Raw genomic sequence first — 16,089 nt, forward strand, 5'->3', positions numbered from 1 at the left:
GAAGAAAAAAAATAAAAAATCCATACTCGCTAAACAACCAGTAGCACCTTTTATATACAGAGGGCGGCGCTACACGCATGTCCTCCATAGTTGGATCTGGGGTAGTCCGCACTCCGGTATGGTGTTCGACATCTGATTTCTATCTGGCCCGCCCGTTTTCCCAGACTATTCCGTGGCGCCAACGGAAACATGACATCTCAGCTCACGATCCTGCGGCTGCGGGCCGGACGGGCTTTGGCTATGATAACATAAGGAGCGCCTCAAAAGTCAGTAAGCGCCGAGGGTGGAGACGCCGAGAGGAAGGCGTCCGCGGAAGGGCTACAGAAATATTGTTAGCGAGAACTATTTCTCCAAGTAAAGCAGAGACATGCCGACAGTCTTGCCTGCGTTATTGAAGGTCTTTCGGGTGGTAGTAATAATAGATCTGGTTTTGCAACTTCGTTATCCGTTTTGCTATCTCATCTTGGGATCACAGCAGATCCGGAATGTATGTATGGATGGGGGAGCATTAACTATGCCAGTTCAACCGTTGCAGGTTGAACAATGCCCATTGCCGCGTCAGGCCAAGTACACTTGTCATATTGTTACTGGTAGACAGGCCGTACATAATTCCCAAAGTCACTCGTACCGTGACTACTGGTGCTGTACTGGTTTGGAACTTTGGGAAGCTATTCGATTGACGGAGTACAAGGTTCTTTGCTTGACATTTCCGCCACACAGCTGGAAAGGACTTCTGGAACTTACTCCCCCAGCGGCCTGGACACTGCGTGAATCGAAATTTCAAAACGTCAGGCAGCTGATCAGCATCTCATGGAACCCGAAGACTTATTTGAATCTTGTCATGGGGGGGCCGGGCGCTAAAGCACCCCAGAGTGCGTCGAGCGCAACCATGTTTAGCTCTTTTCTATGACGTGTCCTCCATGGGCGCCTAGATAATTTTCTCTCGATGATGCATGACAGACGTATTATACTTACACCTCCCGTCCACCTCATACAGATCGTCCCTATTACCCTCTAATGACCAATGATCCAGCATTTATTTTATTTTATTTTATTGGCGCCAGGTAACCGTATTCTAAATAAACTGTCAGGCGATGGCCTCAGGTAATGCTTGATTTGTTGCTGCGACTGCGTCATGAGAAGTGTACTCCGTAGGGTGATCTGTGTAAACGCTGGGCGCAAGCAGACATACCTATCTATCGATCAAATCTAGGGCTCATTTCGTCGTACGTCGCGTTGTCTTTTGCTGGGCCTAGAAGCGTATGAAAAGAGCCAAAACAACGCAGTATAGATGACTACGTGTGTGTGAGAGGGAGAGAGAAGGGGGGAGAAATAAGGGACGTTGGTAGGGGGCAGAAACGATATTTCATTGTATGTAGCTCGCATATAATTTTACCATTTGTGCCAACATACTTGGACTATTAGATGTATATATAGTTCTGACACTTCGAAATTCCCCCCACACTTTTGAAATCAAAATAGCAAGGCAAATTTAGAAACAAGAATTAAAAAAAAAAAAAAAAGGCAAAAAACAACCAATTCAGGTTTGCCAAAAAGGCACAATTTAAATCCCACCAATATTGCCATACACCTGATAATGCAAGGGTATATACTATATATTCATTTTGGCCACTCATGAACCCCCAAGTAAATCATATAAGAAAACCATAATAACGCCGAGGAACTTTTTCTTTTCACGCCCATTTTCCCAATAAAGCCATCAACGCCGCACCTAGACACAACAGTCCGAAGGCGGCGAGGACAGTGCGGATCGGCGCTCGCCGCATCGAAGTGCTGAACATGAATTCATGCGCCATTAATTCCACCAGCGAGGTGTAAACCAGGATACCCGCAGAGATGGAATCGAAAACGCCGTTGACGATCAATGTGGTACGGCCTTCCGGTGGGTAGCTGTTGCGCACGCCTAGTCCGATGGCGATAGCGATTGGAGTAGACAGGCCAAATGCGAGCGCGAGAAGATATGGAGTGAATCGTTTCGAGTGCGGCCATGGAATGGTTGCGAGCCTGGACCCAAGACCGAGGCCTTCGAAAGTTTGGTGGAAGAGGAGGACCACGTAGAGAGTTTTGAATTCTTCACCGGCGACGGCGAGAGTGAGGCCGATGAAAATGGAGTGGAAGATGATGCCGAACTCGAGGATGAAGACTGATGTAAGCTGAGCACTGTAGTCCTCGATTAGAGCCGTGTGGGCGCCATCGAAGGGGTCGGAGCCAGCGTCGGAGGGGTGGTCGTGTGAGTGATCTAGGTGATCTGGTCCTGGGCGGTGAGCCCTGGGGTTCTTTTCGGCCCGGGAAACTACGCCAGCCTCGGTCTGACGATCTCCTGGAGACTCGTCATGATGGCCATGGCCGAAATGTGCGTACCGGATGACCATGAGCTCGAGGAAGAACAGAAGTATAACGGTTATCAACATGATCCCTTCAACCCACGGATACTCCGTGATCGGGCCGGTAAGACATGGGTTGCTAAGGGCCTCATGGGCAGGAGCCAGTAAGTGAATAAACGATGTGGCCACGATGACACCAGAACCAAAGAACTTTGCGACAAAGAACACCCAGGACGGCACACGAGGTTTTCTGCTGTTGTGACGCGAGTGTGGATCCTGTCGAACAAGGACGGGGAGGAGAGCCCCTAATAGGGAGCCCGCCAAGATCACAAATACAGCAGAGACGCGCAGGCCCAGATGGCCATCGAATTCATTGCCAGTATCGCAGGCAGGAGCTGGTTCACTGGGTTGTTCCTGGCGGCTGGCGAGTGTCAAGAGATGATCCATGGTCTTGGAGCGACTCTCGAGAAACGTTCAGAGAGCTGGAAAGGATTGATTATTCTGTATTGAGGGGGGTGAACCGCCAGTGTCCAAAAAGAAGTAGCGCAGGAATTATCAAATTGAAAAGGAGGTGGTGCGTGACAAGGGGCAGAGTATATATCTGCACGATGGAAAAGCAAATATGAGGGGGACCAAGGGATGGCGACTCCGCCAACTTTTTCGTGCAAAAAAGAAAAAAAAAAAAGAAAAAAAAGAAAAAAAGTGTAAATATCACAAGAAGTGACCACTTGTGGGGTTTCCACCGCTTGTCTATAACTACTTTCGGACGGGAAAAATGGAGCTTTGACGTTAAAAAGTGGAGGGATAGCAGGGAATATGATTCCTTCACAATGGTGAGAATTATCCGAGCGATGAACTTGAGACAACTGCAGGACCAATCGAGCTCCTCAACAGCAGCTTCCCCGCAACAACTTTGACAGCTGACAGGATCCCACTAGTGACGATAAGCTCTATCGCGTGTCGCTTGGGTGAGCTTGAGGGGGGAGGAAAAACGTGGGAAAGGGTGGGTGTGTGCTGGCGCAATGAGGATAGCGCAGCGGCCGCCCAATCGTCTCGTGGACCGAAAATTGCCAGCAACAAGGGTGTGCTGAAGTCTCCGGGATGGCGTCCTCGTATATCCCTCGTGAGCGCGGTATTTTCTTTTTACACCACCACGCCAGTGCGGCCAATAGTCGTCAGAGGGGAACAGAGGGAACGAGCAGGGTCTCGAGCCTAACGGGAGACGATGCGCAGGGCGGTTTCCAGAATCGATAATGGGGGGGGGTCGCGGAGCTTTGCAGGGAGATGCCAGGCAAAAGGCGGGCGGTGGGCTTAAGTACTGTAGAGATTTCTGAGCGGGAGAAGGGTTTTCGGGGCGTGTGGGGGAACCGCAGACAGCGGCAGAGGGAGGACCTTGGTAGCGGGCCTGCGATGTCGTAGACGACAAGAGAGCGTTTTGGGCGAACTCAAAAAAAAACAGTAGAAAGATGAGGTGAGGACCTTGGGAGTGACCATTTTCTCGGCTGCTCATTGGCCAGGAGGTGTTGAAAAAAATCTCCAGCTTCCGCCAACCAGAGCGCGTAGAATAAAAAATCGCGGGGGACCTTGGGGGAAAATTGCTAAGAAAGAACGAGGGGCACTCCTTCTCTGATTGGCCTGCTTGCTTGCCGTCTTCATCACTGCATCCCGCTTTCTGGCTGGCAAGCGCGGCCGACGGGTACTTTTTTTTTTTTTTTTTTTTTCCCTTGATTTGATTTGATTGTAATTTTTTCTTTCTTTTTCTTTTTCTTTTTCTTTTTTTTGGTTCTGTCTCGCTATGGACCGTGGTTGGCCAGTTCAAGTGGTGAGACGTGTTCGTTTGTCGCGCTGGAGGGACCGGCGACTAGGAGGAGGAGGAGGAGGCAGGAGAAAATCAAGGGTTGCTTGTGAAGACCACTGGGATGAAGAGAATATAAAAAGGCATACTTTGAACATCAGAAAAAGCATCACAGTCCCAGCATGGAGCCAACCTCCCCCAGGTCGAACGGCTTCCCGGATGAACCCTTTTCGCCCTTTTCCTCGCCATCATCACCGCCGGCTTCTTCGTTCTCCGCTGACGAACTGGAATGATCATCTTCCGTTCCGAAGCTCACCTGTAAGGGCCCGGCCGTGAAGAGGTAGACCATGAACATCCCCAGTCCCAAGGCCACGGTCGCTGCAGACGTCAAGGCTTCGCGTTTATAGCCGTCAGCGAGTGCCAGTACTTCCTCCGACTCGAGTGATTTATCCTGGCCCATCTGCTTCAGTCGCCTGCTGAGACGGATATCTTTTACCACCGGAATCGAGTCTGCGATCCCCTCGAATATGCGCAGCCCAATACCTCCTAGGCTGATTCTCTCGGGGATCTGCCACGGTAGCCGTGAGCCAGTTCCGGCTTGAATACCAGAGAGCACTGCAGCCGCGTCTACCGAGCCTCCAAAGCATCTGCCACCGAGTTTCTTCACATATGCGCCCAGGCGCGGTGCCTGCGCCTGGATGTCGTCTTTCAGCCAGGGAAACGGTAACTCTGGAACCATAGCCAGCGACAGATATCCCAAGGCCAGGCAATCCAAGCTCGATGGTATATTGTCAGAAAGGAGATACCCTTTCTTTTCTAACATCTCCTGTAGCGGTTCCACAAACGATGCCGTCAGGCCTTCCAGCCGGATCCGGGACTTCTGTGATGGCTTGCCCAGGAGGCCGCTTACGGTTTGACGCGGCCTCGTTGCTAGGCTCTTTGGTATCTGACCAGCGGCCACCGAGTTAATATCTCTTCCTTGTTGCCGTTCCTCTTCAACAGCATCCAAATCCAACGACGATAGCCCCAGGTGCTCCGTCCTCGCTTTAGCCTGCGATCTCACTTGGGGAGGGATAATCCATTGATTGGGCCACTGGAGAAGAGTCCCGTACGCAGGAGATGTAACAGAAGTGTAGTTGTCGCTCGACACGTAGAGAGAGAGATCGATAAGCGACTGGCCATGAAGTTCGAGGAAAGATGAAAACCTGCAAGGCGATTTCCGTATGAGCATATGCACAATCCACCAGTAGTGATGTGAATGGCTGGGGTGAATGTGATATTGGGAGGCAAAAGCATACGCAACACAATCCGCCTGCTCGCCAGGTCCCATCCACCGATCCAGGTCCCATTCTCCATCGGAATATTGCTTCAAAAATGCCACGATATTTCGAAACCCGCTAATCCACCTTGAGCCCGTCCATACCGCAGGGAGTTCATCTGCATTGCGGTCAGCATGGCCATTCCTGTCTCTGCAAGCTGATATAAGATCGTGACGACAATCGGCACATACTTGTAGGCACTATCTTCGGATCACTGCCTGGAACCAGCACCCATTCTGGTGAGCCATTTGTAGGCAGCGCGAGAGCAAAATAAGCGATGGTGGCAAGGCACTGGGCGTCAATTGAAGGCAATCCGAAAGCCGGACCCCAAGTATGGAGCTCCAACACCATCTTGTTGCTTTCCAGCTAGGTTTGTTCTTTGGATCAGGACGTGAAAACACAATCAAGTGACAGATACAAAGGGAATAACCTCAGTATAACCACAGTACCACAGACAGACACATATGAAATGATTTGCGGGGTCTCAAAAGACCAATCTATCAAGAGATGTAGCTTCTTTCTCGCGCTGCGAAATTCTTTGGTGGTTCAATGGAATCAAGCCTTGTGTCACGTGAGGCACTAGGGAACAGCAACATCCAATCTGGCGATGAGAAGAGCATTCCGTTGATTGCCCATGCATTCCGGGACACCACATTGAGAAAAAAAATGAAAAGATGTGGAATAAATATTAGTCTAAGAATCTACCAAAAAAAGGGTGTAAGATGATTATGGTCCCATTGAGGGGAACTCGCAACGTTGGTGTTGTTAGCACGACACTTCAACTAGCTAACCTACGGGACTGTTGTCTGGTATGAGCTTATCTCAAGAAATGTCGACTCAATCGATCGCAGATGATACCATTCGGTATCCCGGCTAAAGACCACGCCAGATCCCGATCGATCCCTTTTTCTCAGTAAAATCGGGCTAGCTAGATCAGTTTACTTCCGCCCTTAGACCCCATCGACTGCCAAGCAATTTTCATCCTGAAATTCTCCCAAGGCAAAGCCGGTAAGCAAAATTCATTAATCGACTCTAGAGAATACCGTGGTTTCCCCCTCAGTGAAGCCTGCAGGATATTATGCCCGAATCAATTTGCGCTCGGCCGAAATGTTCAACCGAGCAATCCCCCGAAGGGCCGTAAATTTTCTGCAACTCTCGGGCGGAACATCCCCGAACAGAGACAAGGGAGGACATACAAATTAAATATCTTCACGTATCGCCCGGGGAGGGATCACCTTCCCCATGAGCTTTGTAGCTCCCCTGAAAACAGCTTGCACACGGATCACAAGCGGATAGCCTTCCCGGGGGGGGGGGGGGGGGGGGGGGGGGGGAATGCTGGGCGGGAATCATTTCTCCTTTATGAATGGCCGGAGTTAAGGGGAAGAGATCGGCAACCGCAGATCATATGCAATGGACAGTTTACCGCCCAGGGGCATGGATCAATTACCGCTCATGCATTGGAAAACACTGTACTCCGTATTAGAATAGAAAATCTATGGTTATGATGATAGGTGGTTCTCCCTCTATTGATTGCTTCATACTGCGTTAAACCATATGCATATATGGGCCTATTACATTAACATTATATGACCTCCATCCCCTCATCTCTTGAACAGGGGGAAAAAAAAAAGGAGAAATAACAAATAACAGCAGCAGCATCGAGATAAGGAAAAAAAAAAAGGTAAACATGAAAAGAGGTAACAAGGTAACTGCAATCAAAACTGAAGAATTTTGAAAAAGCAGACAGCAGAAATTCCAGGCCCTTATTTTCACTCAACATTACGAATTCATGGGAAAAATGTGAAAAGGCAAATGATACCAATTAAGACACGAGCAAGAAGGCACCGAAACTGGATGAAAAAAAAAAAAGAAAAAATAGAAAAAGTTGAGCGAAGACCGAAGAAGGAAGGTGTCCCATGTATCATGCATTAAAAACATCGGTATATAATTCTCCTCCAAGGGTAGGTCTGGGATTCTCTTTGCGGAAGCAGCCAAATGCAAGAAAAGTCGACAACAACAAGCTCACAAATCAAGCGAGGAACGGAGCGCGGAGTAGTCGCATGAAGCGCGAAGAGGTCAATGCGGGAAAAAGAGGGATTCAGCGGCGAGATCCCCCCCCCAGGTCCATGTGACCCACTGCGTTCATCTACTATGGTCTGGGCCTGCGCTTGGGGGGATGGGCTCTTGGATGCACGCACAGCCGGAAAGACGCAGGCGAGCGCAGTTGAACTGCTGGCCGCGCTCGGGAGAGTGGGGTAGAGGTGGGCGGGTTTTCTCTGGCGTTGGGATCGAAAAGCTGGAGCAGGATGCATGGCGGCCGGCCAAGGCTAGGTGCGGGACAAGGATTTAGCGGAAGCAGGGTCGCGGAAGTGGCGTCGCGTAGTGAGCAAGGGCAGTGCAAGGCGGATCACCCGATTTAGAATCATCAGACGCCGGCTTTTGCGCCTGCGTGTTCTCTTGTCTTTTCTTTCTGTTTTTTTCCCCCTCCTGTGTAGCATGGATGGGGATGATGATGATGACGGGGGGCTGCCGTGTGTGAACATAGAACCAACTGCATAACCGCCCGAACTTGTCGCTTGGAGCCAGGGTGTTACATGCAACGAAAACCGCATCCCGGGAGAAACTTTTCTTTTTGACAGGGAGCTGGGAGCTGTTCGTCCAACGGACCCGAGAGCTCCATGGCTTTTTGCTTTGCAGTAGCAAATCCAGAGGTTGTGAAAACATCGGACTAGTGCAGGTCAAGGCCGAGATGCACCCGCAGGGATTAATTGCTGATCATATGATTCCATGTGGTACCTGACGGTGGTTTGCCCCGCCGCCAATGGACATATCACCCCTTCGAGGTGGATAATACAAGATAAGCGATAATGCCATCGACAGGGTGTTGAACGCGGAACGAGAATTTTCTTTTTTTTTCTTTTTGTTTAAATTATTTTTTTTCTTTCCCCCTTTCTCCTTCCCGGTTTTCCTCGACGCTCTCTGTACGCCATGTCCGTGCTGACGTGATATCCTCAAACGAGGTCGTGTGATGTATCGGTACGTTGCCGAAATAGCTCCTCCGCACTGCTCTTCTGCACGAGGTGAAAGAGGAGGCAGTTTGTAAGGGGAAAGAAGATGAAATTTTGCTTGCACATGTGTGTGTAACCGACTTTTTGGTGCTGCAGATTTTGATTCCGCCCGAAAGATCTCAAAGGTGGGGGAGAAAAACAAAAAAGCGCAAAGATCAAGATAATAAACAGGGTATCAAAGAAGACAGCGGGGGGTCTTTTCAGAACCATGCGAGGCAGCCAGCTGCCGTTTTTGATTGACATAAGACGAATAATGCGAGAAAGAAGTGCTGCTTGTCGTAAACCGAGACATAATTGGGCGAAATGGGACGTCAAAACATCGTCTGCCCGCATGCTTTTATTTCGGGATTGGAGGAAGAGGGCCCTTCGGTGGTGGGCCGGGGCAAGGAGGGTATTGGGACGATGCGTAGGAAGGCATTGTTGTGAAGGCTGGTGGTCGTGGACAGCTGCTAGAGAAGCTCGATCGTGCCGTAGCAGTGATTTGTCGTGGGACAAGTGGTAAATAAGGTGGTTATAGCTACGTGGGCGTGAAGATATGGCTCTGACGTCCGGATCGGATTGCTAAGGGGAAGCGTGAATAACAGTATCAAGGAGAACTGACAGGGAGCTTTTTGCTTGAGGAAGGGTGAGAGAAAGAAAAGCCGAAGGGCGAGGAAGCTGGCGAGATATATAAGATTTATAAATTACGGCTCCACCGCTATGACTGCCTGGGTATGCATGTAGGCATCATCAGTAGGGCTCATAATAAGCACAATAATGCGGAACGAAAAAGGTTAAAAAAAAAATAAAATAAAATGAAAATTTAAAAAATTTAAAAAAAAATAAAAAATACAAAGAAAAAGAAAAAGAATAATAACAACTTGTTTCACAGCCTTTTTTGCTCCTGGTTCGTCATCCACTTTCTAATTGCTCTCCTTGCACGGTGGGAGGGGGGAAGGGATCCGATTCCCAAAAAAGCCCACTTAGTCTGGCGCCCGTGCAAGCCATCCCAGGGCTTAAAGCCCGAATTCTGGGAAAGGCGACGCCGCCGGATTAGCGGCATGGATTCACTCTTCTTTCTTTTCGCGCTCGCCGTCGTATCTCCCCTCTCCGCAGCAACAGCAGGTAACAGTAACAGCAGCAATAATAGGCTTAATCGTCGATTTCGTCACATGGGCCCCACACCCTGGTCGTGAGGTCTTTTGCTCAGGCCGTCTCTGCGCTGACGCCGAAGTTGTTTCTGGCTGATCCTCCTCGTGCCCTCTTCTTGCTACGTTATTCATTCCCTTGTCTCGTATTTGCGTCCTGGACACAGACGTCTCTTGTGCGATGTTCACACCGGCTTTTCCCCCCCTCTTCATTGTGCCCCCCTTCTTCTCTCTCTCTCCTTGTCCCCGCTCTAATCCATGGCAACGTCTGTCGAGGTAGCTATATCGAAATCAACGTGAACTCATCTCTTTCTGTTTTGCCTGTGTAACAGCAATCCCCCTCCTCAAGCCTTAGAACTTGCACAGAGCTAGATGTGGCAAGGATTCGATCCACGGACTTTCTTCCGGGACGGCCCTGCCCGGTCGTCCATGTTCATTCCTCCGTTTTCGTATCAAGTTATATAAAAAAAAAAAAAAAAAAAAAGAAAAGAGGTGTTTGAGATATACATCGGCTGGCAGCCTTCTCTCCCCGTACACTTGCCGGAAATTCGCGCTGGTCTACTCCGGATAGAAGTTGCAGAATATACTCTCCTTTCACCAGTCCGTGCAGCAGACAGATTTTTCGCCTTCGAGCAGCCTGCGATGACCTTCTCCTACTCGGTATCAAACTCAAAACCACCGAGTTTGGTTGGCGCAAGACAGTATCGATGAATCATCTTCTCCATCTTGTCCACTAGGCATCTTAAGGGATCACGAGGCTGATCCTCGTTGGCTGACCCCTGTCTCACTAAACTAGTCTGATGCAGGGGTTAGACTTTTGGGAAACAAACGTGGTGGATGTGATGCAAAATTGGTCTGTCGTTCTTTCAGCAGACAGATCAAAAATAAAAATAAAAAGAATAAAAAAGAAAAAAAGAAAAAAGAAATTTCTAACCCTTTCCGCGCCGTCAACTTGACATTGATGTTCGCGATCATCACTGCAGGCTACAGATTTTGCAGACAGACGACAAAGGGATGGCCCAAACGGCCCTTCCTTAGGGCTTTTCATCTCTCCCACGCTCTTGTGAGCGGAGACGTCGGTAGCCTCTTTTTACATTGGGACTCCATTTTGTTCCAGAAAAAAAAAAAAAAAAGAGGCCATTCATTTTGCATTGAGGACTCATTAGCAAAGATCTGGTTGGCTGAGATGATGGGGATTTCCATTTTGACCCGCTGGTCAAGAAGCATTCTGGCGAATGACGGTAGGACTATGCATAATCTTAAAAAAAAATTAGGACGCGGCCGTTAAAAGGTCCCCGCTGCCCCTGGCCTTTTCGCATAGGGGTGGCGCAGGCTGGGACCAATTTTGTGGGTTGACTGAGTTATGGAGTCTGTCTTTGATGCTTTTTTCCTTTTTTTTTTTTTCCCTTTTTTTGCTCCCTACCCTAGAGTTTTCTGCTTGTTGTCTTTCTGATGGCTGTCGGACAGCGGCAACTTTCTGTCTGTGATTGTCTGTCACAGTGGGCGCGACGCAAAAGAAATCCTCAATCAACCAGTGACCATCCGCGGAGTCCCTGTCAGTGATGTAATTTGCAAGTGAGCCGCATTAACCTAACTCTTCAAGGAACCCATTATGCTCTCTCTTGTGTGCCTTCGGCATAATTCACCAGTCCACCATGGCTAAATCTATGGAGGACATGCACTCCGCCTTTTCATTATATCCCTGTTTGGTAGCATGTTTGCTGGGCAGATCCCCTGCCCATACATCCCCCTGCCGGACCTATCCATCTCGACTCACTCTGAAATCCAACATCGAACCAAAGATAAATGAAGCCTTTGGCGCTTCAATTTAAAAAAAAAAAAAAAGTTCAATAATGCTGGGATCCCACACCACCGGCTGTGCCAGGAGGGAAATGAGGTCATGATCGCCTCTCTCCTGTGACTCAAGCTCGCACCGGCGTGTGGTTGCAAAACTCGCCCGTTTGACCGAGAGCCGTTTCAGGTTCCACGACGCCCAGAGTCAGGAAGACGAGCTTATTTGCTGGGAGGTGTTGGACATCGTAACGACGCTGTGTTGCTACCCTCATCGGACCACATTACTTCTGATGCCCTCATTGCCTCGAGATTCCTTTTCCTTTTTTTTTTCTTTTTTTTTGCCTCCCTCTTGGCTCAACTTTCATACATAGGCCCGTAAAAATCAAAAGGAATGACATCGAATAATACGGAATAGTTAAAACGGATAGTTCCGTACGGCCCATGTGGACTTCTCTCAACCGAGACGTCCACATGAATGTGATCGCTTGGCTCACAGAAATGCGTGGCCCACATGTTTGTCGCCACGGCGGAAATACTCTCATTGTTGTGTGTCTACCAGCTTTCGCGATGCCTTTTTCTTTTTCTTTCCCTTTTTCTTTTTTTTTTAATAATTCATGCATCATCATGTGGGAAAGCGTTCCTTGGAGTTGACGGAGTCATGTTCTGCAGATCAGAAGCTCTTCCTCTGCAACCCGTACGAAGCTGGATATTGTTACTCCTTTCTGTCCCTTGCAGGCTCGATATGACGCGGATACCCGGGGCCAAGCAGGCAGGCTGTGGCGTCAAGGTCATGCGATGCATGCATAAACCGCTTGTTAACAAATCACCCTTCGTGAATCGGAGGGCGAGTGTGGATCCGTCCTTGAAGAATGTGCTTCGGAGAGGGACCCGCAAAAAACGTGGTGTCTGACCCAAGACTGGACTCCATCGTGAACTTCCTCCTCACTCGGCGCTCGTAAAATGTCGCGGAAGGGGCCGCCTTTTCTGAAAACTGTTGGAGGATAAAAACTTTGACTGTGCTTTTCTTTCCTTCGGGGAAAAACAGGCTCCCTTCCGAGCAAGGATCAACGACCGCGGAGTTTGGATCAGGTATTTTTATGTATTTTTATTTATTTATTCATTTTGGTTCAAACCGTTCAAGTTAAACTACGGAGTACTCCGTGATGTAATATGGTCTGGATAAACGTTTGAGTCCGGGAAGCTCGGAGGAGACGAATTGAGTTTTCACGAGAGGGCCGTCCGCTCCAGTTCAGCCTCGGAGGTAAAAGTCAATAAAGCAAAGTGTTTCGTTCAAATTCCCTGGTTTTGCACGGAGTACTCCGTAGCAGATACATAATAATCTTAGCGCCGGCAATGGCGGCGTGCATTGCCTCGATTCTTGGTTCAGCCGTGAAAATATTTTTATTTTTATTTTTTTTTTTTATTTGTATAATTTTTATTTTTTTTTTTCCCCCAGTGCAAAAGAAATTTATGGAGTTTTAGTTCCCGGCTGCGGTCCGCAGAAACTCGCATCCCTCGCCCTATCGTACCGAGGAAAGGTTAAGGTACGAGAGAGGGGATAAAATGTTGCTATTTGTAGGTATAGCCGGGTTGGGATCAGCGCCACGTCCGTGTCCCAAGGATCTTGGTTGAAAATATCACTTGCATTTGAGATCGCAAGGGATGCTCAGGCCTTGTTGTCTAGTCCCGACCAGGAAAAGGCTGCCCAGCACCTGATTGGAGGTGAGAATGCTATTTGTCCCTCGGGAGGAGTTGCTCGAGTGAAAGGATGCAGCGCGTGGAGGCTTTTCTCCGGGTAGTTTAATCGAGCAGGGCCTGTCGATCTGAAGGGCGATCCAAGCGGGCCCATCCAGGGCGGCAGGCGTCCAAGCACTTCACTCGGGTGAATGTATGGACTCTCGACAGAGTACGGAGTACAGACGGCCCAATTAGGAGAGCCAAAGCAGCAGCTAAAGCCAACTCCCGCGAAAGCCACGCGCAAAAAGCTCGAGCGGCTTGACTATTGGTTGCTATGAGCGCCATCCTTTGGAATCTGGGCTCGGCCACTCGAGACGGGATAAAGTGGGAAAACGCGGCTACCGCTGCTTCATCCAAGTCCGAGCGTTGCTTGTTTCTTCGCTTTCCCTCCCCCCCCCAAGGAGTAGCTGGACCTGTGCTTCGATGATTGAGTTTTATCCGTTTCGGCTAACAAGCAGGAGCGTCGTGCGGAGAAGCCCTCTTTTCACATCACTCATGCGTGCTGGTCATGAGGGGTCGGCCACGGCCAGGCATCTTCTGTCTATGCGCTAAGTGTTCTGGTCGCGACGCTATCAGCGGCGTGCATTAGGGAGCGGTCCATGCCGCCAAATCTAAGGGATAATAAGCGACTCGTGCTCTCGGCAGATCCACGGGTCGCCCGAGATCTTGAGGGTGGTGTGATCTCGCAAAGGGGATCACTCTGCACAGTACCTCCATACCGGGGGGTGTCCGTGAGGGCGAGACGATTTTGAAGAAATGGAAGTGCGACACCCCGCTCGTTCGCATAAACAACTTCGGCTACATGGAAATGAACCCATTGGAAGACGTCAGACAGTTACATGCTCTGAAAACTGTTTCTCTACGGAGTACTCTGAACGATGCGGGCTCTGTATCGTATTTTGGCGCCACATTACTAACGCGGTTTGACGATTCCTTGCGAAGATTTATGCGGTCCATTGGGCCCCCGCCATCATGTCTTCTCTTTGTCGGAGATGCTGGAGACGAGGGGTGCAAATGCCGCCGCCCCGTCCCCCAATTCAAGCGAGAAGCGCATGGTATCGTATTGATATATATAGCATGGCAGCCGGGGTCTGTTTTACCATTCCTTGTTGGCCGCCAAACACCATACTCTAACCAGTAATTGATGGGTTGACATGGATAATTAGCAGATTCACAACCCGAAACATTGGAAACCAAAACAGCTGTTGCACGTGTTGGACACGCTACAAAACAACGTGGAAGCCTCAACGGTGAGTGCGGTGGGATATTAGCCTATCAGCATTGTGACATCCCGAATTCCCTTACGTTAGGAAAAGTACAGCTTCGTGATGCTAGGATCATCAGGCCTATCTACTCCCTAGATATGTCACAATCCTTTCCTCTCGTGCTGTTCTCCCTCAGTAGAGGCATGTCTAGCCTGTATCCCTGCTAGCCAACGAGCATGTTTGAGACTGAGAAAAGGCTTGATTATGCATCTTGGCTAACCTTCACCTTTCCCTGATTTAAAATATTATAATTCACCTGGAATCTTGAGAAGCAAAAGACGGTGACTTCGGGATAGAGTTGCCCCAATAAGACGGGGTTGTTACCAATTATGAGCCTCACGAAAGTCTATTGGGATTAAGCGGTGAGATATTGATGCTCAAGGCTGGGAAAGATTGTTAGCGTGATAACCAGGGGCGCCTGTTTACGCTGAATCCCTGTTATAACAAAGCTGTTCTCGGCGTGCGGTGACTCGGTAAAATGGAGCGTGGAGACCAGGTTTGCCGACATGCAGACGACGTCGGGGCGTCATCGGATTATTGCTAAACGTGTCAGGCGATCGTTTCCTGGGATTGCTACTGGACAACCACCGGCCCGGTTGACGTAGAGATGCTCGGTGCGATCAGCGGAAGGGCTGATGATGTTGGAAGTGTGATCGCTTCTTGGCTTTCTGAGCTCATTCCTCCATCATCCCTCATCGTACTCCTGAGGTGCCTGGGTACAAATCCACTCCTCCATCAGAGCTTGATTCGACGACTCGCCACTAGCCGGTGCAGCCTTGGTTCTGTCTCGACGTGAAACGAGAAGGCATAATATCCAGCCCCAAATATCGAAACCTTCGTAGGTCGTGGTCATTGCCAGCTTCTTCTCATCATGCGCAATGGCCTCTGTCGGTGTTTCAGCTCTCGCTCGTTTTGACGGGCGCATGGGCGCTCCATCCTCGTCCTCCGCGGCCGCCATAGCCCGGCGTTGCCGCCGGCGACGACGTACAGGCTGTTCGGACCCCACGTCGTCAGGTTGAGCTTCAGGGATATCGTGTAGGTTGACAGGGGAGTCTTCCTCTTCGACTAGTAGAGGGTGCACTGGTTGTTCGCTGTCGTCCGGGATATGAATCGGATCGTCACTGTTTCCCGTTAACTTGTTAGACTTGCTGCTAATCCTGCCGCCATCCCCAAACGTTTTACGTCGGGTTGTTATTGAGTGACGAGTGCCAGTTTCTCTGAGAAATATCGACACTTGGAAATCATCTGTAAAGTTTGTCAGCACGCGCACATGCACACATTTAGTGAGGGCTCGAAGGCACACCTTCGACCAGGACGTCCTTGACCGGTTTGCTTTTCTTCTTTGCTCTGGCTCTTTCGTTTTCTTCGCGGAGTTTGGGGAGCACTAGGGGTCGGATGCTCTTGAACACGCGTGGAAGAACGGGGTCGCGTGGATCCAGCAGCCAGCGAGAATCGGAGGGGTTCTCCAGGTAAATCCGACACTCCAGCACCGAGTGCTTGCTGATCCGTAGGTATCGTCGGATGGGCGCCATCTGTGCTGTGTTCTTCACTCCAGCCGACCCAAAGACCGTACGAGTCGTTCGAATGGCTTTGCCAGGACGCCGCCCGCACCAGCCACCATCGGCTGCAAACAGAGCAA

General features: G+C 49.8%; 4 protein-coding genes across 4 annotated transcripts; all 4 read right to left on the bottom strand.

Annotated features, from left to right (window-relative positions):
- Positions 1-1,694: 1,694 nt before the first annotated feature.
- On the bottom strand, positions 1,695-2,792 carry D8B26_004378 (uncharacterized protein; the record flags this gene model as incomplete). Its single annotated transcript, XM_003065173.2, has 1 exon — positions 1,695-2,792. One exon carries the CDS (start codon positions 2,790-2,792, stop codon positions 1,695-1,697), a length of 1,098 nt encoding a protein of 365 aa, XP_003065219.1.
- A 531-nt stretch (positions 2,793-3,323) lies between these two features.
- On the bottom strand, positions 3,324-5,972 carry D8B26_004379 (uncharacterized protein). The gene is made up of 3 exons (XM_066124461.1): positions 5,651-5,972; positions 5,439-5,577; positions 3,324-5,345 (listed from the first exon to the last, which is right to left on the bottom strand). Exons 1-3 carry the CDS (start codon positions 5,808-5,810, stop codon positions 4,310-4,312), a joined length of 1,335 nt encoding a protein of 444 aa, XP_065980542.1. The 5' UTR covers positions 5,811-5,972; the 3' UTR covers positions 3,324-4,309.
- Positions 5,973-7,805: 1,833 nt separating this feature from the next.
- D8B26_004380 (uncharacterized protein) lies at positions 7,806-8,183 on the bottom strand (the record flags this gene model as incomplete). The annotated part of the gene is made up of 1 exon (XM_066124462.1): positions 7,806-8,183. One exon carries the CDS (start codon positions 8,181-8,183, stop codon positions 7,806-7,808), a length of 378 nt encoding a protein of 125 aa, XP_065980543.1.
- A 6,237-nt stretch (positions 8,184-14,420) lies between these two features.
- Positions 14,421-16,016, bottom strand: D8B26_004381 (uncharacterized protein). The gene is made up of 2 exons (XM_003065175.2): positions 15,754-16,016; positions 14,421-15,695 (listed from the first exon to the last, which is right to left on the bottom strand). The coding sequence occupies exons 1-2, from the start codon at positions 15,980-15,982 to the stop codon at positions 15,136-15,138; spliced, it is 789 nt and encodes a 262-aa protein (XP_003065221.2). The 5' UTR covers positions 15,983-16,016; the 3' UTR covers positions 14,421-15,135.
- Between the last annotated feature and the right edge of the window lie 73 nt (positions 16,017-16,089).

Source organism: Coccidioides posadasii, chromosome 2 (genome assembly GCF_018416015.2).
Source record: "Coccidioides posadasii str. Silveira chromosome 2, complete sequence".
NCBI lineage: Eukaryota > Fungi > Ascomycota > Eurotiomycetes > Onygenales > Onygenaceae > Coccidioides > Coccidioides posadasii.